Genomic DNA, 18,556 nt, shown 5'->3' with positions numbered 1-18,556 from the left:
ACTCAAAGAATGTGAACTATTTAATTTGACCATTTTTAATGTTTGTAATATACTGTGACCACTGCCGTATTTAAGGAGACAACCAGGAGCACTGTACCGTGTCCTGTGATGACTGGGGTCCATTGAGGTCCTCTATGACAAATCTTACTCATTGAGCCCAGGGGAGAGGGGGACAACCTGGAAAAGTTGTGAATTTTAGTGACAACCCTGACTGTGATTTGCAATATGTAATTACATTAATTAAATATGTAATTACGTATTTTCATGACTAAGAAAAACATGTGGTGATTTTCTCTCATTTCCAATGAGGCACAAATAGACTACCAATTAAAAAATCTGGCCAACGGAATTGCTTTGGGGTCCAAGTGAGGTCTTTACAGGGGGATAGCATCTTGCACAACATTGACATCTACCAACAGGGGTTAACTGCCAAACCTTGACCGCTTTGACCACTGATAACGCCATAGCATTTTCAGTTTTTGGGGCAAATAAAGCTATCAGTGATTTACTTGAAGTAGTTTTTTCCTATTAAGCAGAATAAAGTATTTTAGCAGTGTGGCTAAACAACAAAGAGGGGGAGATATTAAGGAAAAGGGGTATGACAAGAACTTAAAATAAAAGACTGACTTGACCAAAAAAAATTAAATGGGAAACAAAATAAATGTCTACATAAATGTTAGAAATAAGATAGTGGAAACGGGTGCATGCTAAGTGAAAATTGTTTGGTTTATGTGTTGCAGTTGTGTAGTGAGCAGCAAGAGAGCCGTCCGTTACTCAGCCCTTCTATTGATGACTTCCAGAGTGAGAGCAAGAGTGATGGAGCCACACGGCCAGTCACCTCCAACACAGCAGGTTCCCCCATAATTACTGCTCTGTCATCTGTTCCTCCTCTCCTTCTCACTCATCTGCTATTCCCCTCCTCTATCCCATAGCTGTTAGGCACAAACAATTTTTTATCCCTTGCTTACATAAAGTAATTTTCAATTGGTGTTCCTTGGTATTTACTCTTTGTCCCAATTAATCCTTTAAACTCATTTCATAATGATTTTTTTAGTATCAGTTTTTCATGATTGGAATTTTTCACCCATAAATGTGTGTCATGGTTAATAAAATAAGAGAATACAGGTTTTCATTCTGGATGACTCTTGTTTTGTTTTGCAATGTTCTGTTCCACATTCTCTAGTCTTGTCCACAGCACTAGACTTGGTGGACTTGAGTGAACCTTGTGAGAGAAGATGGAGTTGGGACAGATGGAGTCCCCGTGGGTCTCGTAAGAATGGTTTCTCTAAGAGTAGCCTTCGCAAGAAGAAGACTGAAGAGACGGAGCTGATCCAGGTGGAGACAGAGCCATCATCTCCCAGCCGTTCTAACCCAGAAAGAGCCTCATTAGATTCAGGTATATTGCTTGTTAATGAAAGATAATATAATAATAATTCTATAAATAATTCAATTTAGTTGTCAGTTGAGATTTTTTTTGCCTTGATGTATTTTACTTTTGGTGGAAAAAAAAATAAATAAAAATTAATTGGACAATGTGGTATTATGATGATTATGATCTACCTGGGTTGACCCAGACAGCATAGATGTGGTAGCTGTGTTTCCGTGCTGTGAGCAAAACTTTAATTCCTGAAACCCTATAACGCATTAGGCAAGTTGTCCCTTATAATCTATAAAAAGGCCTGCATTTATGAAATTAATTTAAGTGTAAAGTTCTTTTAATCAATTTAAGAGGTGCTTATGATTAAACTTACAGCTGATTTAATCCAGGCTCTCAGTGTAATTACATTTTTGCCCTTTGCTGTCTATTTTTTTTATCCCATTAGCCACTTGATCAGTAAGCAGTTACTCTGCACTTTAGCATTTGTATTAGCATATTATTAGATTTAAAGTAGTGGAACTGAATTGGTGAAACATTATGGAAATGGTTTAAACACACAGAACTGTGGCTTTCATGACACCGATGCCCCAAGTAGAAATGTATTAATTTTTATTTTAGCTCTGTTGTTTGTCTCAAGCTTATGCTAGAAATGGTTTAAAATGAAATGCTACATTGGCTTATTTTAAGCCTCTGGAAAGCTTTAACAACTTGCACTGTAAAGTTCATTGCCAGTAGATTATGCCTTAAGCTTCTGTAAGCTAAACCATTGCCATGTTTTCCCTGTTGTACTATATTTATCATTCCACAGCCCAACTGCTTTAATCAGTTGCGAGCTGCAGGCTATAGCCTGGTTGAGATAGGCTAGCCTTGAGCTGTAAGCTGTATCCTTATCTGCTGCTGGGTAGCCTTAATCTACCTTTTTCACCAATGTGTTGCTTCATTAAAAGCAGAGTTTGTGACAGCCTGTCAGTTTTATTTCCTGTCTCACTCCATACTAACTGTCCTGTCTCCAGTGAGCAGCTCACCCTTGGAGAAATGGGAGGAGGTGAACCTTCACCCAGACAGTGCCTTGAATGGACGGCGTAAGTGGAGATATGAGAGGAAGAGGTGCACCTCCAACCATTCGTCTAGTGAGCTTTTGTGGTACGGTCAGGTTTCCACCTCGTTGTGCATATGCTATCATGGTGTCCTAACCAGGCGTGATACGATATGTTTCCAAATTTAGTGTTTAACGTAGTCACAAGGTGTGCTTAACTCTTCTGGAGCCATAAAGATCAACTTTATACTGCTTCAATAACTAATATTGGGGTAAAACAAAAACAAAGCATGTTGATTGTTTTTTCTTTCTATTCCCCAAAACCATTAAATTACATTTAATAAGCCATTTTAAAAAGAATATTAACACGTAGTTTGGCTAAACGCGTTTGGACAGCTGTGTCTGTATCATTATTAGAAGACTGTTCTTCAATACATCATACTATTATTATAAATGGAATTGAACATTTTAAGTCAGTTCTACATATTTTATCATTTTCTCATCAAATCATCCTGAGTGGCCTCTTTTTTGTCTTTGACACTCTGATTTTAGTGAGCTTTGGGGGTAAATCTACTTATTTGTTATAAAAGATGAAGAAATAGAATGCATTTTAAGAGTATCAGATGTTAGATTTGAGTTGAATAATTCAGTTGCCTCTGTGTATCATTATCATTATTGCGAGCAGTAAGATAATTATTCACAGCATCTTGTCCTTTTCAGGTCTGCAGAGTTTAAAACAGATTTCTCTAACAGGCATAGTGCCCTGGAGCTCAGCATTAGCACGGAGTCAGACCCTGGGCCGGCCCCTCAGGTACACACTAATGACACTTTGATCTCATGTAAAAGACTACAGCAGCATTCAGTATTGATCATCATCTCCCCTCACACTGTTCCTGTGTGCACTTAAATGGTACAAACCCTTCTCACTAAGGCCTTCTGGTGACAAAATTGTTCCATTAGAAAAAAAATCAAATACTGAAGCATTAAAATCCAAATAGTAAGCTGAGGTACCTGAGGAAAGACACGTGCATCTTTGTATGTGACAGTTACAGAATGCTACTCTAAAAGGCCTTCCATGTTTCTAAGGTGCAGTCAATGGAAAGAGATACATTCGGTGTTTTACCTTCATGTACTCTTTTCCTGAGTGTGCATCAAAAATGTGTTTTTGCCAATTTATTCTGTATTGATTACTCAATGTGCAAGACATGTTTTATTTATTTCTCACATACTAGTAAGGATTCAAATATAGCAATACTACATACTAAACTAGGGATAGGCAAAATTGGTCCTGGAGTACTGATGTCCTGCAGAGTTTAGCTCCAACCTCGAAAGAAACCCTCACCTGCCTGTAGCCCTAGCAATTCTGAAGACCTTGATTAGCTTGTTCAGGTGTGTTTGATTAGGGTTGGAGCTAAACTCTGCAGGACAGCGGCACTCCAGGACCGACGTTGCCTATCCCTGTACTAAACCTTTATATTAATAATATACAGTGGCCTCAGAAAGTATTTAATATAATTCAATTTTGTTAGTTCTTGACAAATTATTTATGAAAAAAGTTTTAGCATCTTTTATTTGCAGATGTCTTTCATTTGCAGTGTCCAGATACTGTTTGGGGCCACTGCATACTAAAAATTAATATCGGCCATAACTTTAAGGTTGCTTATTCAGCATGATCTGAGGACAAAGACGGTGATACAAAGCGACTGCTGGTTGACCTTGTCTGCATGTGTGTGACCATCTGTGTGCGCAGCGGCAGAGGCCCCAGCTGGGTGGTACTTTACTGGGGAGACAACACTCATTAGAGGAGGAGTTTGTTCGAGCCAAGGCTGCTGTGGAGGTGAGACGGAGTCCCTACAATACACACACACATGCTAACACAAGAAAATCACAGATACTTATTCATTTGAAAAGTTTGAAAAAAGTCTTCTCTGCTACCACACAAAACTTCATACCTCAGGGCTTATTCACAATGTATCTGGCCACCTGGGAATTGCAGTTTCTTGCATTCTGTAAGGTCAGTCTCACCCTGTAAGTTAAGACTGCATAATTGGTGTATTTTTAGCCTAGGAGTGCAGCATCAACACAAATGACATCTCAAAGAGGTTGCTTTGTGATGATATCAGCTCTTACCTCTCTTGTCTTCCATCCAGAGATGCTTATTGGGCGGTAATATTCACAAGACATCCATTTTAAAGTGATGTGCTCAGTAAAGAAACCAGTAAAAAAAAAATGCTAGAGCTTCTGTACTGTAGCTATATTAAACAATGACACTAAGATCCGATCGATATCATGATTCAAACTGTCTGAAGTTTTCTGCTTCCCTTGTATGAAACTACCTTATCTTTTATAACACACTCCCTAATTTGTATGCTTTTATATTTAAATTAGAATTTTAAGGAAGCTTATTTCTGCCATGAAACGTATTCAACGGAACATGATTCCTATTGTTATATCTACAGTTGAAGTGTACATTTTTCAATGTTTACTCTTTGTTTGGAAGAAAAAAAGCTTCATTATAAGAATTAAATTCTCTATTAAGAAAAAGTGCATTTGGCAAACTTTTTTTTTTACTTTTTTTTTCAAAATGGCTTTACTGCTTATTCATATTTGAGCAACTAAGTTGTATATTGCTTTTTGTTTCACACAAGTTTTTCAAAACCATATATCACACCAATATGAATACAGATTCTTGGAACTTGTCAAATTTGTTTTAAATAAGATTTTCGCAAAAAAGTTTCTTTACTTTATCAGGGACTTCCTGATTAATTGCTACAAAAGCTACAAAATGTACCTGGTGTATATTATAACCTAAAGCAAAAATAAACACATTTAGCACTAAATCAGTTGTTGAAACTATAAAGCTAGTGTGCAGGTTTTCTGTGCTAGTTGACCATTATTTGAGTACAGATGAATGATTCTGGAGAACCCTTGCGGTGTTGCATCTGCATGGCACCTCTTCTCCATGGTGATATAACTACTTGAGGGAACTGCAGGCAATCTAGGAAAAGATTGATCATCCATATTCCATTGGGCTGATAACAGGGACATTTATTTATTTGATTTATACCAGTGTATCAATCATGCAAATGGGAAAGATGAGTGTGTATGTGACTGTTTGTTGTACGTGTTTGTGTGCAGGATTTTCTGTGATTAATTGGCCCATCCAGTGGGTACCTTCATTACAGATACAGCACTTTCCCCTCATTTCCCTTTAATGCAAACACTCAGTGAATCGGCTCTAGGTGGACTGTTGAAGACTAAGCAATTGTTTGTGTGTTGTAAGATTAATTTGAGCTGCCAAGAAAAATAAAAACACAAAAATATTCCAGTCAGTGGTGCTTTAAGAACTGGGTTATTCAAGCAGTACTCTTAAGGGAGCCAAAGTAAGCAAATAAAGAATACTATGTGGAACACACACTAGCAAACCATGCACAAATGCACAGATAGATGAATAAAAAGCCTTTTAGATCAGTGTCATGGGCGTGAATGAAGTTCATAGGGTTATTTGCTGTGTTTGCCTGAAATAAATGTCCTCACTCATGAAAGTGATGCTGTTTTTTCCCTTTGTCATGATCTGTAGCCCTTGAAAAAACATAAATGGACAAAGACTGTGACAGTGACTGTGATTGCATGCACAAGAATATTCGGTTACACTTTATTTTAAGGTGTCCTTGTTACAGTGTAATTATACATTTAAGTACTGAGTAATATTAATTAACTACATACTATGTGGTTAGGTTTAAGATTAGGGTTACTTGCATGCAATTATGCATAATTAATTATTATATTAGTAAGTGCATGTAATGTGTAACAAGGACACCTTAAAATAAAGTGTTACCGAATATTCCGATATTAATGATCTCTCTCTCTGTCTCTCTTTCTCTCTCTGTCTCTCTATATAAATGTGTGTGTCTAACACTTTTAAGACAAATCTACACACATGCACACCCACACAGTCTGAGAGAGTCATTTAAGATAATGCTTTCCTTTAGGGTTCTTCCATAACATGATGGACTATAACCAGAATCTGCCCGGAATTATCATATCTGATCTGACACATAAAACTGTGTATAAAAATACTCATGCATACGTTGTGTGGTGCTTCTGCTGACCTCTCAGATTGATAAAAACTAGATACTGTATGAAAGCTGAGAGGTCTGTCTGTAATCCAATCATAAACGCGATTCTTGCAGATTATATTCGGGTGAATCCATAAAGATGAATATGTTGAACTTTTGACCTTGCTGCTTCAAATCACTTTGCAACATTTATAACTGAAAAACAATATGTCCTCATAAAACTGGAGCACAATTCTGAGTCTGGCTTGTCCTATGTGGAACAATTAAAATCGAAAACACATAGCAATTCAAATGCTATGAAGTCTATCCTTAGTATTCCCTGCTGGAATAAGTTATTGTTAAACCATCATTAAATAGATGCCAAATAACATCTCTCTGTAATGCTCTACAGGGTCACGTTTTATATGATATTCCAATACTGGCTGTGTCCTAAAGGGCTGTTAAACTGTCTCCCACAGTCAGACACTGAGTTCTGGGATAAAATGCAGGCAGAGTGGGAGGAGCTGGCACGGAGGAACTGGTTGGAGGATGCTGACAGTGAAGGCCTGGTTCCACTCAACTTTTCACCCACTGAGAAGGTATTCTCCACCAATCAGAATGCTCTGCATCAGTCGTTCTCCACCACGGGCTGGGCCCCTCCTACAGCAAATTCCAAGAGGATCTCAGGATGACTTAAACTATTTCAAATAATGAATGATTATTAATGTTTTTAAAATAATCTAATTTTAAACATCCCCTGTGGTGGTAAATCAAGTTTTTTTTATGTTTACATGTCTATATGCAATTTCTTAATATGCTTAAAGACAAACCATGTGCAAATTCATCATTCAACATCATTGCCGAGTATTTTCTGAAAGATGGTGCCAAAAATGCAAAACCAACCCTGTTTCCTACATCACAAAGATTTAAAGGGTTAGTTCACCCAAAAATTAAAATTCTGTCATTAATTACTCACCCTCATGTTGTTCCAAACCCGTAAGACCTCCTAAGATACTTTTTGTTGGAATCTGAGAGCTCTCAGACCCTTTATACTGCTGTGCAAAGGCAAAAGACCGTAACTTCGATTTTTGTCGAAAATTAGTTATTTATATTTTTGGGACATTCAAGACATCCTTTATCATGTACATAAGTATCTTGTGTCAATTTCGTTGTTTTTCTGAGAAAATAATGGGTCGTCTCAACCGTAACTTCAAAAAGCTCCAGAGAAACCAAGGCAGAACACCGTAGAATACCAGTAACGGCTCTTTCATTTTGTTTGGAATGCTCGAAATGAGTTACGGCGTTCTGCCTTTGTTTACCAGTGCGTCAATATGAAGTTACGGTGCCAGCTTGGAGTTATATGGTGTTCTGCCTTTTTTTATTGTCCACAAAGTCTGCCGCATTTTAATTACGGTGTAGACAAACAAATTAGATCTACGAAACAGCTCCATATAACAAAGCACTGTAAAGACTAGACACCTTGGCAGCAATACATAATCGTAAATAACCTTTAAAAATATATATTTTTTCCCTGTTTGTAATTATTCACCAGGCTGTCACTTCTAGTTGGATGCATGTGGACTCTTCCATGGGATGTAGCATGATCAATCATAAAATCAGAATTAGCCACCTCGTAAAATATGTACGAATTGCTGTGAGATCGGGCTGGCTGTCCTAACAGTTCGCAATTAAATCCATATCCTATCTTTTCTTGTAACCCGATAAAATCAATCCATGGCGCTGAACGTCATCTGTTTAATCCACACACATTTCTGAGCATGCCTGCTTGCTGGCATTCACATAAATCCACAAGTCGTTCTTTTAGGTTTGGCTATTTCATTCAAGTCAGTATAAGCAATAATGCTATGTCTAGCATTCTTTTACGTTACTGAGCATAGCAAACAAATTGGTTGCGAAACTTGCAAAACGGTATCCACTCGCATGTTTAACATTTAGTCTGCTTATTACCACACTGCTGGTGCCACAAGGGGGCAGTGTGTCTGTAATTCTAAAATTAATACAGTCACATTACTATATGCAATAACCTATATGAGATGATATAGTCCATGATAACTAGACCTTATTCAGGTGTTACTATAACGAATTTGAAATGGTGATCAGCGACAAAATGCCCTTTGCCTTGGTGTAACTTCTCACTTTTTTCAGACAATGCAAAGGCAGAGTACATTAACTTCAAAATAGTGGTAAAAATCAAGTTTGAGCTCACAATTTTTTAATGTAGATAATTTTCATTATTAAAACATTTAATTGCCAAATTTCCACTGTCCTACCTATAATTAATTTGGCTGGACAAGTACAAAACTTTAAAGTAATTTTTCTCAGTTTCACACTCTAGCGAGTTAAGGTCTTTTGCCTTTGTAGGGCAGCATAGACGGTAAGGGTGCTTACATGATCAAGTTTTCACACAGACGTTTTGTGCACAAAAAGTATTCTCGTAGCCTCATAAAATTACGGTTGAACCCCTGATGTCACATGGATTATTTTACTGATCTCGTTGCTACGTTTCTGGACCTTGATCTTGTAAGGACCCTTGTTGTCTATGGAGGGTCTGAGAGCTCTCAGATTCCATCAAAAATACCTTAATTTGTGTTCCGAAGATGAACGGAGGTCTTATGAGTTTGGAACAACGTGGGTGAGTAATTAATGACAGAATTTTCATTTTTGGGTGAACTATCCCTTTAAACAATCCCGTCAATGTGCGATGCGGGGCTTGATATATCTGTTCAAAGGCTTTTAGAATAAATATAGCTTTTTAGATGGATGCTGAGGCTTTTTAGGTTGGGTAGAATCTGCAATCTCTGACCCAGTTTGTGGCTTCCATGGCTTCAATATACCCCTTAAATTATCTTCTCTCTCTCACACACACACACACACACACACAGACCTTATTCCTGATCCTCAAAGAACACCTTGGCCATTGCGTGGCCAACCTTTTGTACTTTCTTCTCTTTGGCGTCAGGACCCATGTTGGCTTGGGCCAGACCCAGCCAGTATTTCTCAGTCCGTGTTTGATAATCCGCAAGCGCTTCTCCGGGATTTACTGGAGGATGGTCTGCATCTTCTTCACTCTCCTCTTCAGATTCCTCCTCTTCCTCATCACCTTCCTCATAATCACCGCCCTTTGCTTCTTCATCTTCTGATTCTGATTCTTCCAGCCACTCCTGCGTCTTGGGGTCCATTTCCACTAGAACGTCCAACTGGCAGCCCGGGGTATCAAAGTACTATTGAATAAATTGGCAGTGGACGGAATCTCACAGACCAAAACAAAAACGGACATTTGCATGAACTTAGCATGTTTCCAAAATATCTGCAAACATATGCTATATTTATGATTTAGTATAGACAACAAATTACATACAGCACCTTTAACCAACGGAAACCACTATATTCATTGTTAACTGATCAAAGGCACTGTTCCACACCACCGCATGAATGCATTTTAATAATCACTGTCTTCTGTATTGAATTTTCGGTGATGGCAGAACTGATACAGTGGTAGATTATCACTTCAAAGGTTATAGACTCCAGATGCTGGATAATGCGGTCTTTCATCTAAAATTCTCTCTTATGTTTCATGATGTGATGGTGTGCTTCCAAACAGATAGAGAATGTTCAGATATAGCCAAAAACTACTGTTCTGCGTATGTTACAACTCTTTTAGAGATACAGCCTCCAGTTGCTAAGGCATTTCTGTGTAGTTATGGTTTTTCGGGAGGCTGATGGACAGTGATGCTGCTATTTAGTTGTTAGGGTGTTTTGGGTGGTTGCTAGAAGTTTGTAAGATTATTCCTAAGTGCAGTTGTTGACCTTACCTTATTCTTAACATCCTTTTTTATAAATAAGAGAAGGCAGGGTTTAGTAGTATTTTTCTAATTGTGTGGTGGTTCTTGCCAAAAACACTTCAAAGGCTGTCTTTTTGTGCTGCTTGCAGATTACTGTAATAATCATATTTGTGCACACTATTTTCATTTCAGCTGGCTTGACAGGAGTTGAACACCCAGTGTTACATTTCTTTTAGTATTTTAGATGTTTAGTATTTTAAATAGTTATTTTTAAAGAGCCTGTGGCAAGATGGAGCTATCTGTTGTTGCATTCATTTGAGTCTTAGTTTATTGTGTTTTTTGTTGTCCTGGATGGTGTGAATGCTGGGCATATGGCTTTGCAGTGGATCATTTGAAGTGTGAGTTCCTGTGCCCTTTTCTTCTCCCCACGCCTCTGATTAGCCCGACTGCACTTTCCACTGCAATATTAAAGACCTCAGCATGATCTAATTATCAACACCACCATCTATCTCTCCAGATTTATGAAATGCTTACAATAAGTCCTGCTCTCAAGTATTCTACTAATACAATCAGATTTACTCTTGATTGTTTTGTTTAAGCTTGTTTTTTGGTCCTGTTGCTTGCAGGGTTACTACTTCCATACCAGTAACCCTTACAAAGACTACACCAATGCCTTTGAGCAGGGGCTGCAGAAATGCAGGGATGGGGATCTAAACAGTGCTGTACTACTACTGGAGGCAACCATCTTACAAGACCCTCAAGACTCAGAGGTAAAAGACTCCCAAAGACGTACAGCCCATTGTTTGAGCATTTGTGTGTGTATGTGTGTGTATTTAACCTTCCTTACACATTAACTGTTTTCCAAAACTTAGAAAGTGGCCTACATAGCATTTTAGCATGTGAAGACTTGAAGGCTCTTCAGTAAGGTAGTACTGTACATCAAAGTCAAGATCAGTTTGGCCAAGCCAGCTTGGCATCTTTTGCTATTAAGGCAATCCCAGAATGCATTACACAGAGCAAAAGGGGAACAAAATCCAAGATGATAATGGTTGAATGTATAGATATACATGCGAGTGTGTATATATGGTTTTCACAGAAATATTAAGCAGCATGTAGAATCATTTCATTTAAAATATATTAAAATAAAAAAAAAGTCATTTTAAGTAATTAAGAATTGTCCATGCGCTGTTTAATTATTAGAAAATGCATACCCAAGGTGGCAAAGTAGCCACAATGCAGAGCACCACAACAAAAGAATAATGTAAAGCCCAGTAAACCATGAGATGTTTTATTTGTGACACTATAACAAAATATGAGGATATAATAATATGTTATACATATGTATAAAACTAGAAGCTTCTCTGTATGTTTGTTTCTGTCCCTAGTGAGAAAAAACAAAAATGTATTTGAATGTACTTGCATTTAAAGACTGGTATTATATAGAGATCACACAATCCTTATTAATAGTGACATTAAAACACATTTTAGGCATAACATGAAATGTGCATTCATGGTTGTAACAATTCAGTCCATTGAAGGCGAGCGTAGTGAGAACCTAAGTACAGTTTATTTACAAAAGTAATAAAGAATACAAACATAATCTGAACAGACAAAGACTTGACACAAACTTGACTTGGCATGAACAGACCTGACTAGACTTGACTCACCGACTGCAGATTACAACATTAATACATGACAAGAGACAATGGAACCAAATGGGCTACTTATAGCAAACAATGAGGGTCACATGACATGAACAACCAATGGGGACAAGACACGTGACTAAAGCAACCAATGAGCAGACAGAACTGATAAACACGTGACAAGACAATAACCAATGAGAACATGACACACAGACTAGGGAACATATGGCAAGAATAGGAAACGAGACAAAATATCAAAATAAAAGACATGAAAACCTTAACCAGAAACAGAACCCCAAAAAGACCTTACAATTGTGCAAAAAATAAATACTCCAAATAAATAATTTATATTCCATAAATCTTAAGGGATATGTCAGTAAATATGTAAATGGATTTGAAGTATACTTAGTATGAAATAAATGTATTTTAAATAAATATAGCATGGGTTTATTTTTTACTAGGGGTGTGAATATGAGTGTGTGTGTCTCTATTGTATGTATGTGTGTGCTTTTATATGGGAAAGAGCAGGAGAAAGACGGCATGTGTATGTCGATAATAAAACAATTTTGGGGGAAAAACGTGTGTATATAGTTCTTTTGCTGTTGCAGGCTGTAAGGGCCTTTGAAATAACTGAAATCATTTGGCGAAGTGATATTAAACTATAATGTAGTCAAGACCTGCCTGGACCTCCTAGCCTGTAGTATAAATAGTTTTTTATTAAAACAATTTATTAAATCATTTCAGCTAGCGAGCAAGAGAGTTCTTTCAGAAACATGAAAGATTCCAGACATTTGAATAGTAATATATATAGAAGATTGGGGTGACCAACTGTTGTAAAAGTTTAAGAATTTTTTATTTAGAGCATTCCAAATCTGTTCCTTTTGAGGTTCCATCTCTGAATGCTGCTGTAATCAGTAGACATCAAGGCATCCCACAAGAATCATGTAACAGAATCATGTCCTGTTTTCAACTCAGTTTACTCAGAATGTTTTATCACCTCACAAACAAAAAACAGATTAGTAACTGACTTAATATTTTCAGTTCCCAAAGCAAGCATATGTGATTGCCAGCGCAAATCCATTTTCTTCTTCACATCCCCTGCTATAGCTCATTATTGCCCAGTCAGCACCATCAAATATTTAATGAAATTTCCCATGCTTTATGAGCCAAGACGATGCCAGACAGATGGCGTAAACCTCTGGGATGGCTTATGAATATGATCCTGTTTACCTTGAATCAAATCCACATTAAAGTCCACTGCCATCGCCCCCAGAGTGACGTGCCATTAAATGCACTGGTCAGGCACATAAAGAGAGGCAACAACAATATGTTTTAGGAAACCGACAGCCCCACTAATTGAACACTGTTTTTACAATGACCTTCAAGCCTATGTTCATGTCTTTTATTTCTGTTTTGCTCTAATAATTTTGTGATGTTTGTTTCAACCAAGAGTGCATTTTTTCCCTCTACAAAGGCTTGGCAGGTTTTGGGTACCACACAAGCAGAGAATGAGAATGAACAGGCAGCCATTGTTTGTCTTCAGAGGTGAGTAAACAGTAATGAGGGTTTTGTAATTTACGCAGAGCCAAAAGTCTTATATTTGCAAACATGTTACGTGAAAAGAGCTTTTGCACAATTAGTGGTAACAAATTGAATTGCAAAATCAGTTAGTTTTTCTTAAGTTTGCTTTTTTTTTTTTTGGACAAACAGATACTGTATTCCCACCTCAAACTCAGCAACTCACTTTATTTAGCTATGTTCTGTCTCTCTGTCTTTGTTCAAATAGATGTTTGGAGCTGCACCCAAACAATCTGAAGGCCCTGATGGCCCTGGCAGTGAGCTTGACCAACACAGGACAGCAGCCGGAAGCCTGTGAGGCTCTCCACCGCTGGATCAGATACAACCCCAGATACAGACATCTACTCCAGGACCGCAGCCCTCTAGATGGTTCCCCATTGCCTCACCGCAGAGGGTCCTCCATATCCCCCATCTCCACTCTCGGATGGTATGATTCACATTCACTCACATGAATTCCACATACGGCATATATAAAGCATATGTATGTGGTTTGCTTTTTTGAGTTTTAATAAATGTGGGAGTAGTGTGGCATAGTGGATAAAACTACTAACTGAAAGATTGTAAATTAAAATGAGGAGAAAGTGATATGACCAAAGACTTGATAATATCACAGTTCATTCATTTTAACCAAATTTTTTAGATGGGTAAATTTCACATTTGGGTATGTCTAGCAGTAGTATTCAAGCGCGATATACTACAGAAATTTAATAATCAATAAAACACTGTATAGTTGTCATTGTATGAATTATTTTTTTTATCCTTATTAAAGCTATGAAAATTATTCAGTGAAGAGCAATGAGTGATTTTCTTCCGTTTTGTTGTTTGATTAACAGTAATGGCACAGACAGCAGCAGGTACAGTATATTAGGCTGCTGTCACTTTAAGACTTAATGCATGGATACAATATATTGATACACATTTCTACCATGTGTTTAGGTTCATTTAACAGTATAACATAACCAGCTGTGTTCGTGTGAATACTGTATGTAAATAATGTGTAAAAATGAATACCATTTTTACATGTTAATGTGTTCATTTGCCCATTTAGGAAACCCACTTGTCAGACAGTGTGCAATTGCCAAATTGAGTTCTTTTTTAAGCAAGTCACACTCTTCATTTTCTCATTATTGTTTCTTTTGCTCTGACATGTCGATAACTTTAAGTAGTCATGCCTGCACAGATACCGTGATAGAAGCCATATAGCAAAATCAATATTGATTGACAATTTATATTATCGCCACAATATATATCCTCATATCACCCAGCCTAGTTTTCACTTTTGTTCAGTGTTTTGCTGATGGTGTTGTGTGTGTGTATGCAGCTCTCAGCTGGTGGAGGTGTTGGAGCTGTATCAGGAAGCAGTGCAGCAGAACGCTGAAGGAGTGGACCCTGATCTCCAGACAGGCCTTGGTGTGCTCTTCAACCTCAGCTCAGAGTTTGACAAAGCTGTCGATGCCTTTAATGCTGCACTTTCTGTCCGACCTGAGGTGAGCCAGAAGCTCCTATTCATCACTATTTTAAAAGCTACAGATCTATTAGTTTCACAGGACTGTCGAAAACACTGTTGGCATTTTAAGCTTGTTAAAAAATGATTACAGTTATCTGTTATGCGCATTGATTTAGTAGTTCATGTATACAAACCATTGATTTGGGGCAGGGTTGTTATATATTTAAACAGAAATATTTTCAATATCAAAACAGTAACTCTAACCCTAACAGTTAGTATCTTGTTTGGCCACCAGCTGCTTTACGTACTACAGTGCATCTCATCCTCATGGACTGTGCCAGATTTGCCAGTTATTGCTGTGAGATGTTACCACATTTTTATATGAAGGCATTTGCAAGTTTTTGAACACATGTCAGGGGACACATGCTTACACGTGGTTTGATGTTGCATAGACAATCAGTGGTCCTTCCGGGCTCCCCATAGTACTGTTTTTGGGAAGTTGTGGCCTAATGGTTAGAGAGTCGGACTCGTAATCCAAAGGTTGCAGGTTCAAGTCTCGGGCCGGCCGGGATTGTAGGTGGGGGGAGTGAATGTCCAGCGCTCTCTCCACCCTCAATACCACGACTGAGGTGCCCTTGAGCAAGGCACCGAACCCCCAACTGCTAATTTTTGAAGCATTTTGGGATTCATTTTTAATCTTATGTGATATTATGGTATTTTTCTTGTTTTATGTGAAGTTATGCTTTTGAAATATACTTTGTATGAATGTTTGAAAGGTACTCTGCATTGTATGAATACTTTGTATGAAAGGTGCTATAGAAATAAAGTTTATTATAATATAATATAATGAATCTAAATATTCTGGGTTTTCGTAGGACTATCTGCTGTGGAATCGGCTCGGGGCCACGCTGGCAAATGGGGACCGCAGTGAGGAGGCAGTGGAGGCCTACACCAGAGCTCTGGAGCTCCAGCCAGGCTTCATCCGTTCGAGATACAACCTCGGCATCAGCTGCATCAACCTAGGGGCACATCGGTAATGAACCGAACCACTGAGCAAGGGTTGATGGGAAAGAACTGTTTGTCTCCTTAGTGTGGAAATAAATAGGTTAAAGCAGAAGGCTGAAAAAAACTTTCAATTTTGATGTTAGCATGTTTGACCTCTCTCTTTTCTTTTGCAGGGAGGCAGTGAACAACTTCCTGACAGCTCTGCAGCAGCAAAGAAAGAGCAGGAGTCATCAGGTGATGTCCAGCAACATCTGGGCAGCTCTGCGGATTGCCCTCTCCCTCATGAACCAACCAGAACTTTTCCAGGCAGCCAGCGTGGGAGATCTGGACCTCCTAATGAGGGCCTTCAACGTGGACATGTGATTAAACTTGGACCTGTGATATCTATCATTCACGTACAGTAGGCACAAAGTTAGGCTCAAATAAATATGGGATGTCAATTTGATATGCAGAGTATGCACAGCTAATTTTGTTGTATTTTTGGGCAGCCTTTGCCCTCTTCAGAGGCCACTGAAGAGGGTGTTTATATTGCATAGAGCACAAACAGAATAGGTAAGTGATGGGTTTGAAAGTAGAGGAATAAATGTCAAAGAGAGTGAGAGCAAAAGCACTTTTTTCTTGATGTTAGTTATATTTTACTGCAATATTTTTAAGGTTATCTAAAAACTTTGTATACTTGAGAAAAATGAACCAAACCTTGTTGGTGAATATAGGAGGAATTTTGTTTAGTTTGTGTATTAGAAATTAATATTACTCCTCTCAAAAACCTAGCTATTTATTATGGCCAGTTCTGAAGAACATTTGTTCAACTTTTTTTTTTTTAATGTTCATTTTACAATGTTAATTTATGTGTCTCACCACAAGGTGGCACTGTTGTTTAGCTGATAAAAGTGTAGCCATATATAAAGTCAGTTAATCCTCTATTAAACTCAGTGAGGCCAAGTGCAGAGGTATAATGCTGGCTGAATTTCACTTTAGGACCTAACACCCTTTCAGGGTGATCTGTGCCCAGGTGTGCAAGCAGGGCATGTTCCCTGTCTTCCAGCAAGCCCCTTTTAATGCCGTGTGCTCCAGGGCATTCTGGATCAGGGCTCAGTGTGGAGCAACTTCAAAGGCTCTGCATGAAAGGTCACAGCAAAAGCAGTATCGTGTTGAAAGTGAGTGAGTTTATGTAAGACCGTTAGCCCAAATGGACTAAATACATTCACAAATCTACGAACAACACTTTGGTCATATACTGTATTTCAGTTGTTTGGCCTGGTAAGTTTGAAGTACATTTCATGGGACTGAAATCGCTTTAGCTTATAGAGATATGACGGTTTATGGCAAAGAAGCCATGTGCTAGAAGAGTTATGATTTCAGCTCCTCTATATACTAATAGGCTAGACATTTTCTTTGAAGACTTAACTATGCAAACTAGCATTGCTGTTTTGTTTGTTTGTTTTGTTTTGGCTAAAATTACCAAAAATCTTTGGTGTCTTTATAATTTTACCACTATGCATTATTAGTAAAGTCAGTGTAACAGGAGTTAGCTGAGATAATTGAAGGGCACTGAATGAGACACAGTGTTTAAAGACATAAGTAGCATTAATAATCTTAATAATTTCGGGCAAAGACAGACAAAGTTGCTTCAGTAGATGCACCTTCAATTTAAATATTACAAACGATTTGGGAAATCTGATGATTGCATGTATGATACACAAAACAGATTTCCCTCTCTTTATGGTCCCATATTTTAACTTTAAAGTGAATGTAACTACTATTAATATAATTTTTTTTGGACAGACCAAAATTCCAACACAAACATACTATATATGATAATATTTCAGATCGTATGCCATGTATGAGCACAGTATGCGGGCATTGATGACACTTGTATTGTAGTAAATCACACTAGTTTTGCTATGACCAGAGCTGTTATGAAACTATGACTATAATTACTGACTAAAATTGTAGAATAGAAGAAGGAAATGTATTTATTTATTTATTTGTAAAATAGATTATTTCATGGAATGAACAGTCATAAAATGTATGCATGTCTCTTTCAATCTCTCCTACATTAACATGTAATATAATCAAGATGCATTTATAACCAATTTATTAAAGCTGTATTTTAGAAGATCTGAAATACGATTATGTCTCTTGTTTGTTTCAGAATTAAGGGCACATGGTGATCCCTGACCTTTAAATGATTTGGAAATGGTGTTACCGGAGCACCCCCAACAGGCACATTAGTGAACACTGCTTTCCTTCTGTCTGAAGTAATGCAGTAGTACAAATGTAACCTTTAACCCATTATACTACATTATACACAAATTAAGACATAACCTTGGATGGCCTTAAATACAGTAAGCATTAGATTTGATATGGGTTATCCATGATTTTTTTTTTTTGTCCACAAGTTTTAGACACCTTACATTAACAAGGCTCTGAAAATGAAGCTGTGTGGTTGAAAAAGAGAATGGCTTAAATTAGCTTATGGATTTCTTTAGGATTTTAGGGAACAGCGAGGATGTGAGGTGGATGACCTAGCAGGTTTCATGTTTCATGACCTGTCACATCATCCTCAGATATATAAGGACTCAAAATACTTCCTTTGTAACTGGAA

General features: G+C 37.7%; 1 protein-coding gene across 2 annotated transcripts in view; it reads left to right on the top strand.

Annotated features, from left to right (window-relative positions):
* The window catches only part of LOC306846617 (PEX5-related protein-like), a 42,359-nt gene extending 24,286 nt beyond the window's left edge, over positions 1 to 18,073 (top strand). For both annotated transcript variants that reach the window (XM_079380100.1, XM_079380101.1), the window contains 12 exons: positions 741 to 852; positions 1,184 to 1,396; positions 2,392 to 2,521; positions 3,135 to 3,225; positions 4,165 to 4,251; positions 6,952 to 7,071; positions 10,902 to 11,045; positions 13,393 to 13,463; positions 13,705 to 13,923; positions 14,818 to 14,983; positions 15,819 to 15,976; positions 16,122 to 18,073. In XM_079380100.1, coding sequence (XP_079236226.1) covers positions 741 to 852; positions 1,184 to 1,396; positions 2,392 to 2,521; positions 3,135 to 3,225; positions 4,165 to 4,251; positions 6,952 to 7,071; positions 10,902 to 11,045; positions 13,393 to 13,463; positions 13,705 to 13,923; positions 14,818 to 14,983; positions 15,819 to 15,976; positions 16,122 to 16,311 — 1,701 coding nt within the window. In that variant the 3' untranslated portion in view covers positions 16,312 to 18,073. The remainder of the gene's footprint in view (positions 1 to 740; positions 853 to 1,183; positions 1,397 to 2,391; positions 2,522 to 3,134; positions 3,226 to 4,164; positions 4,252 to 6,951; positions 7,072 to 10,901; positions 11,046 to 13,392; positions 13,464 to 13,704; positions 13,924 to 14,817; positions 14,984 to 15,818; positions 15,977 to 16,121) is intronic.
* Positions 18,074 to 18,556: the final 483 nt, after the last annotated feature.

Source organism: Barbus barbus (genome assembly GCF_936440315.1).
Source record: "Barbus barbus genome assembly, chromosome: 26".
Classification (NCBI taxonomy): Eukaryota; Metazoa; Chordata; class Actinopteri; order Cypriniformes; family Cyprinidae; genus Barbus; species Barbus barbus.
The sequence above is the reverse complement of the archived record's forward strand: the minus strand, read 5'-3'. Positions and strand labels throughout refer to the sequence as shown.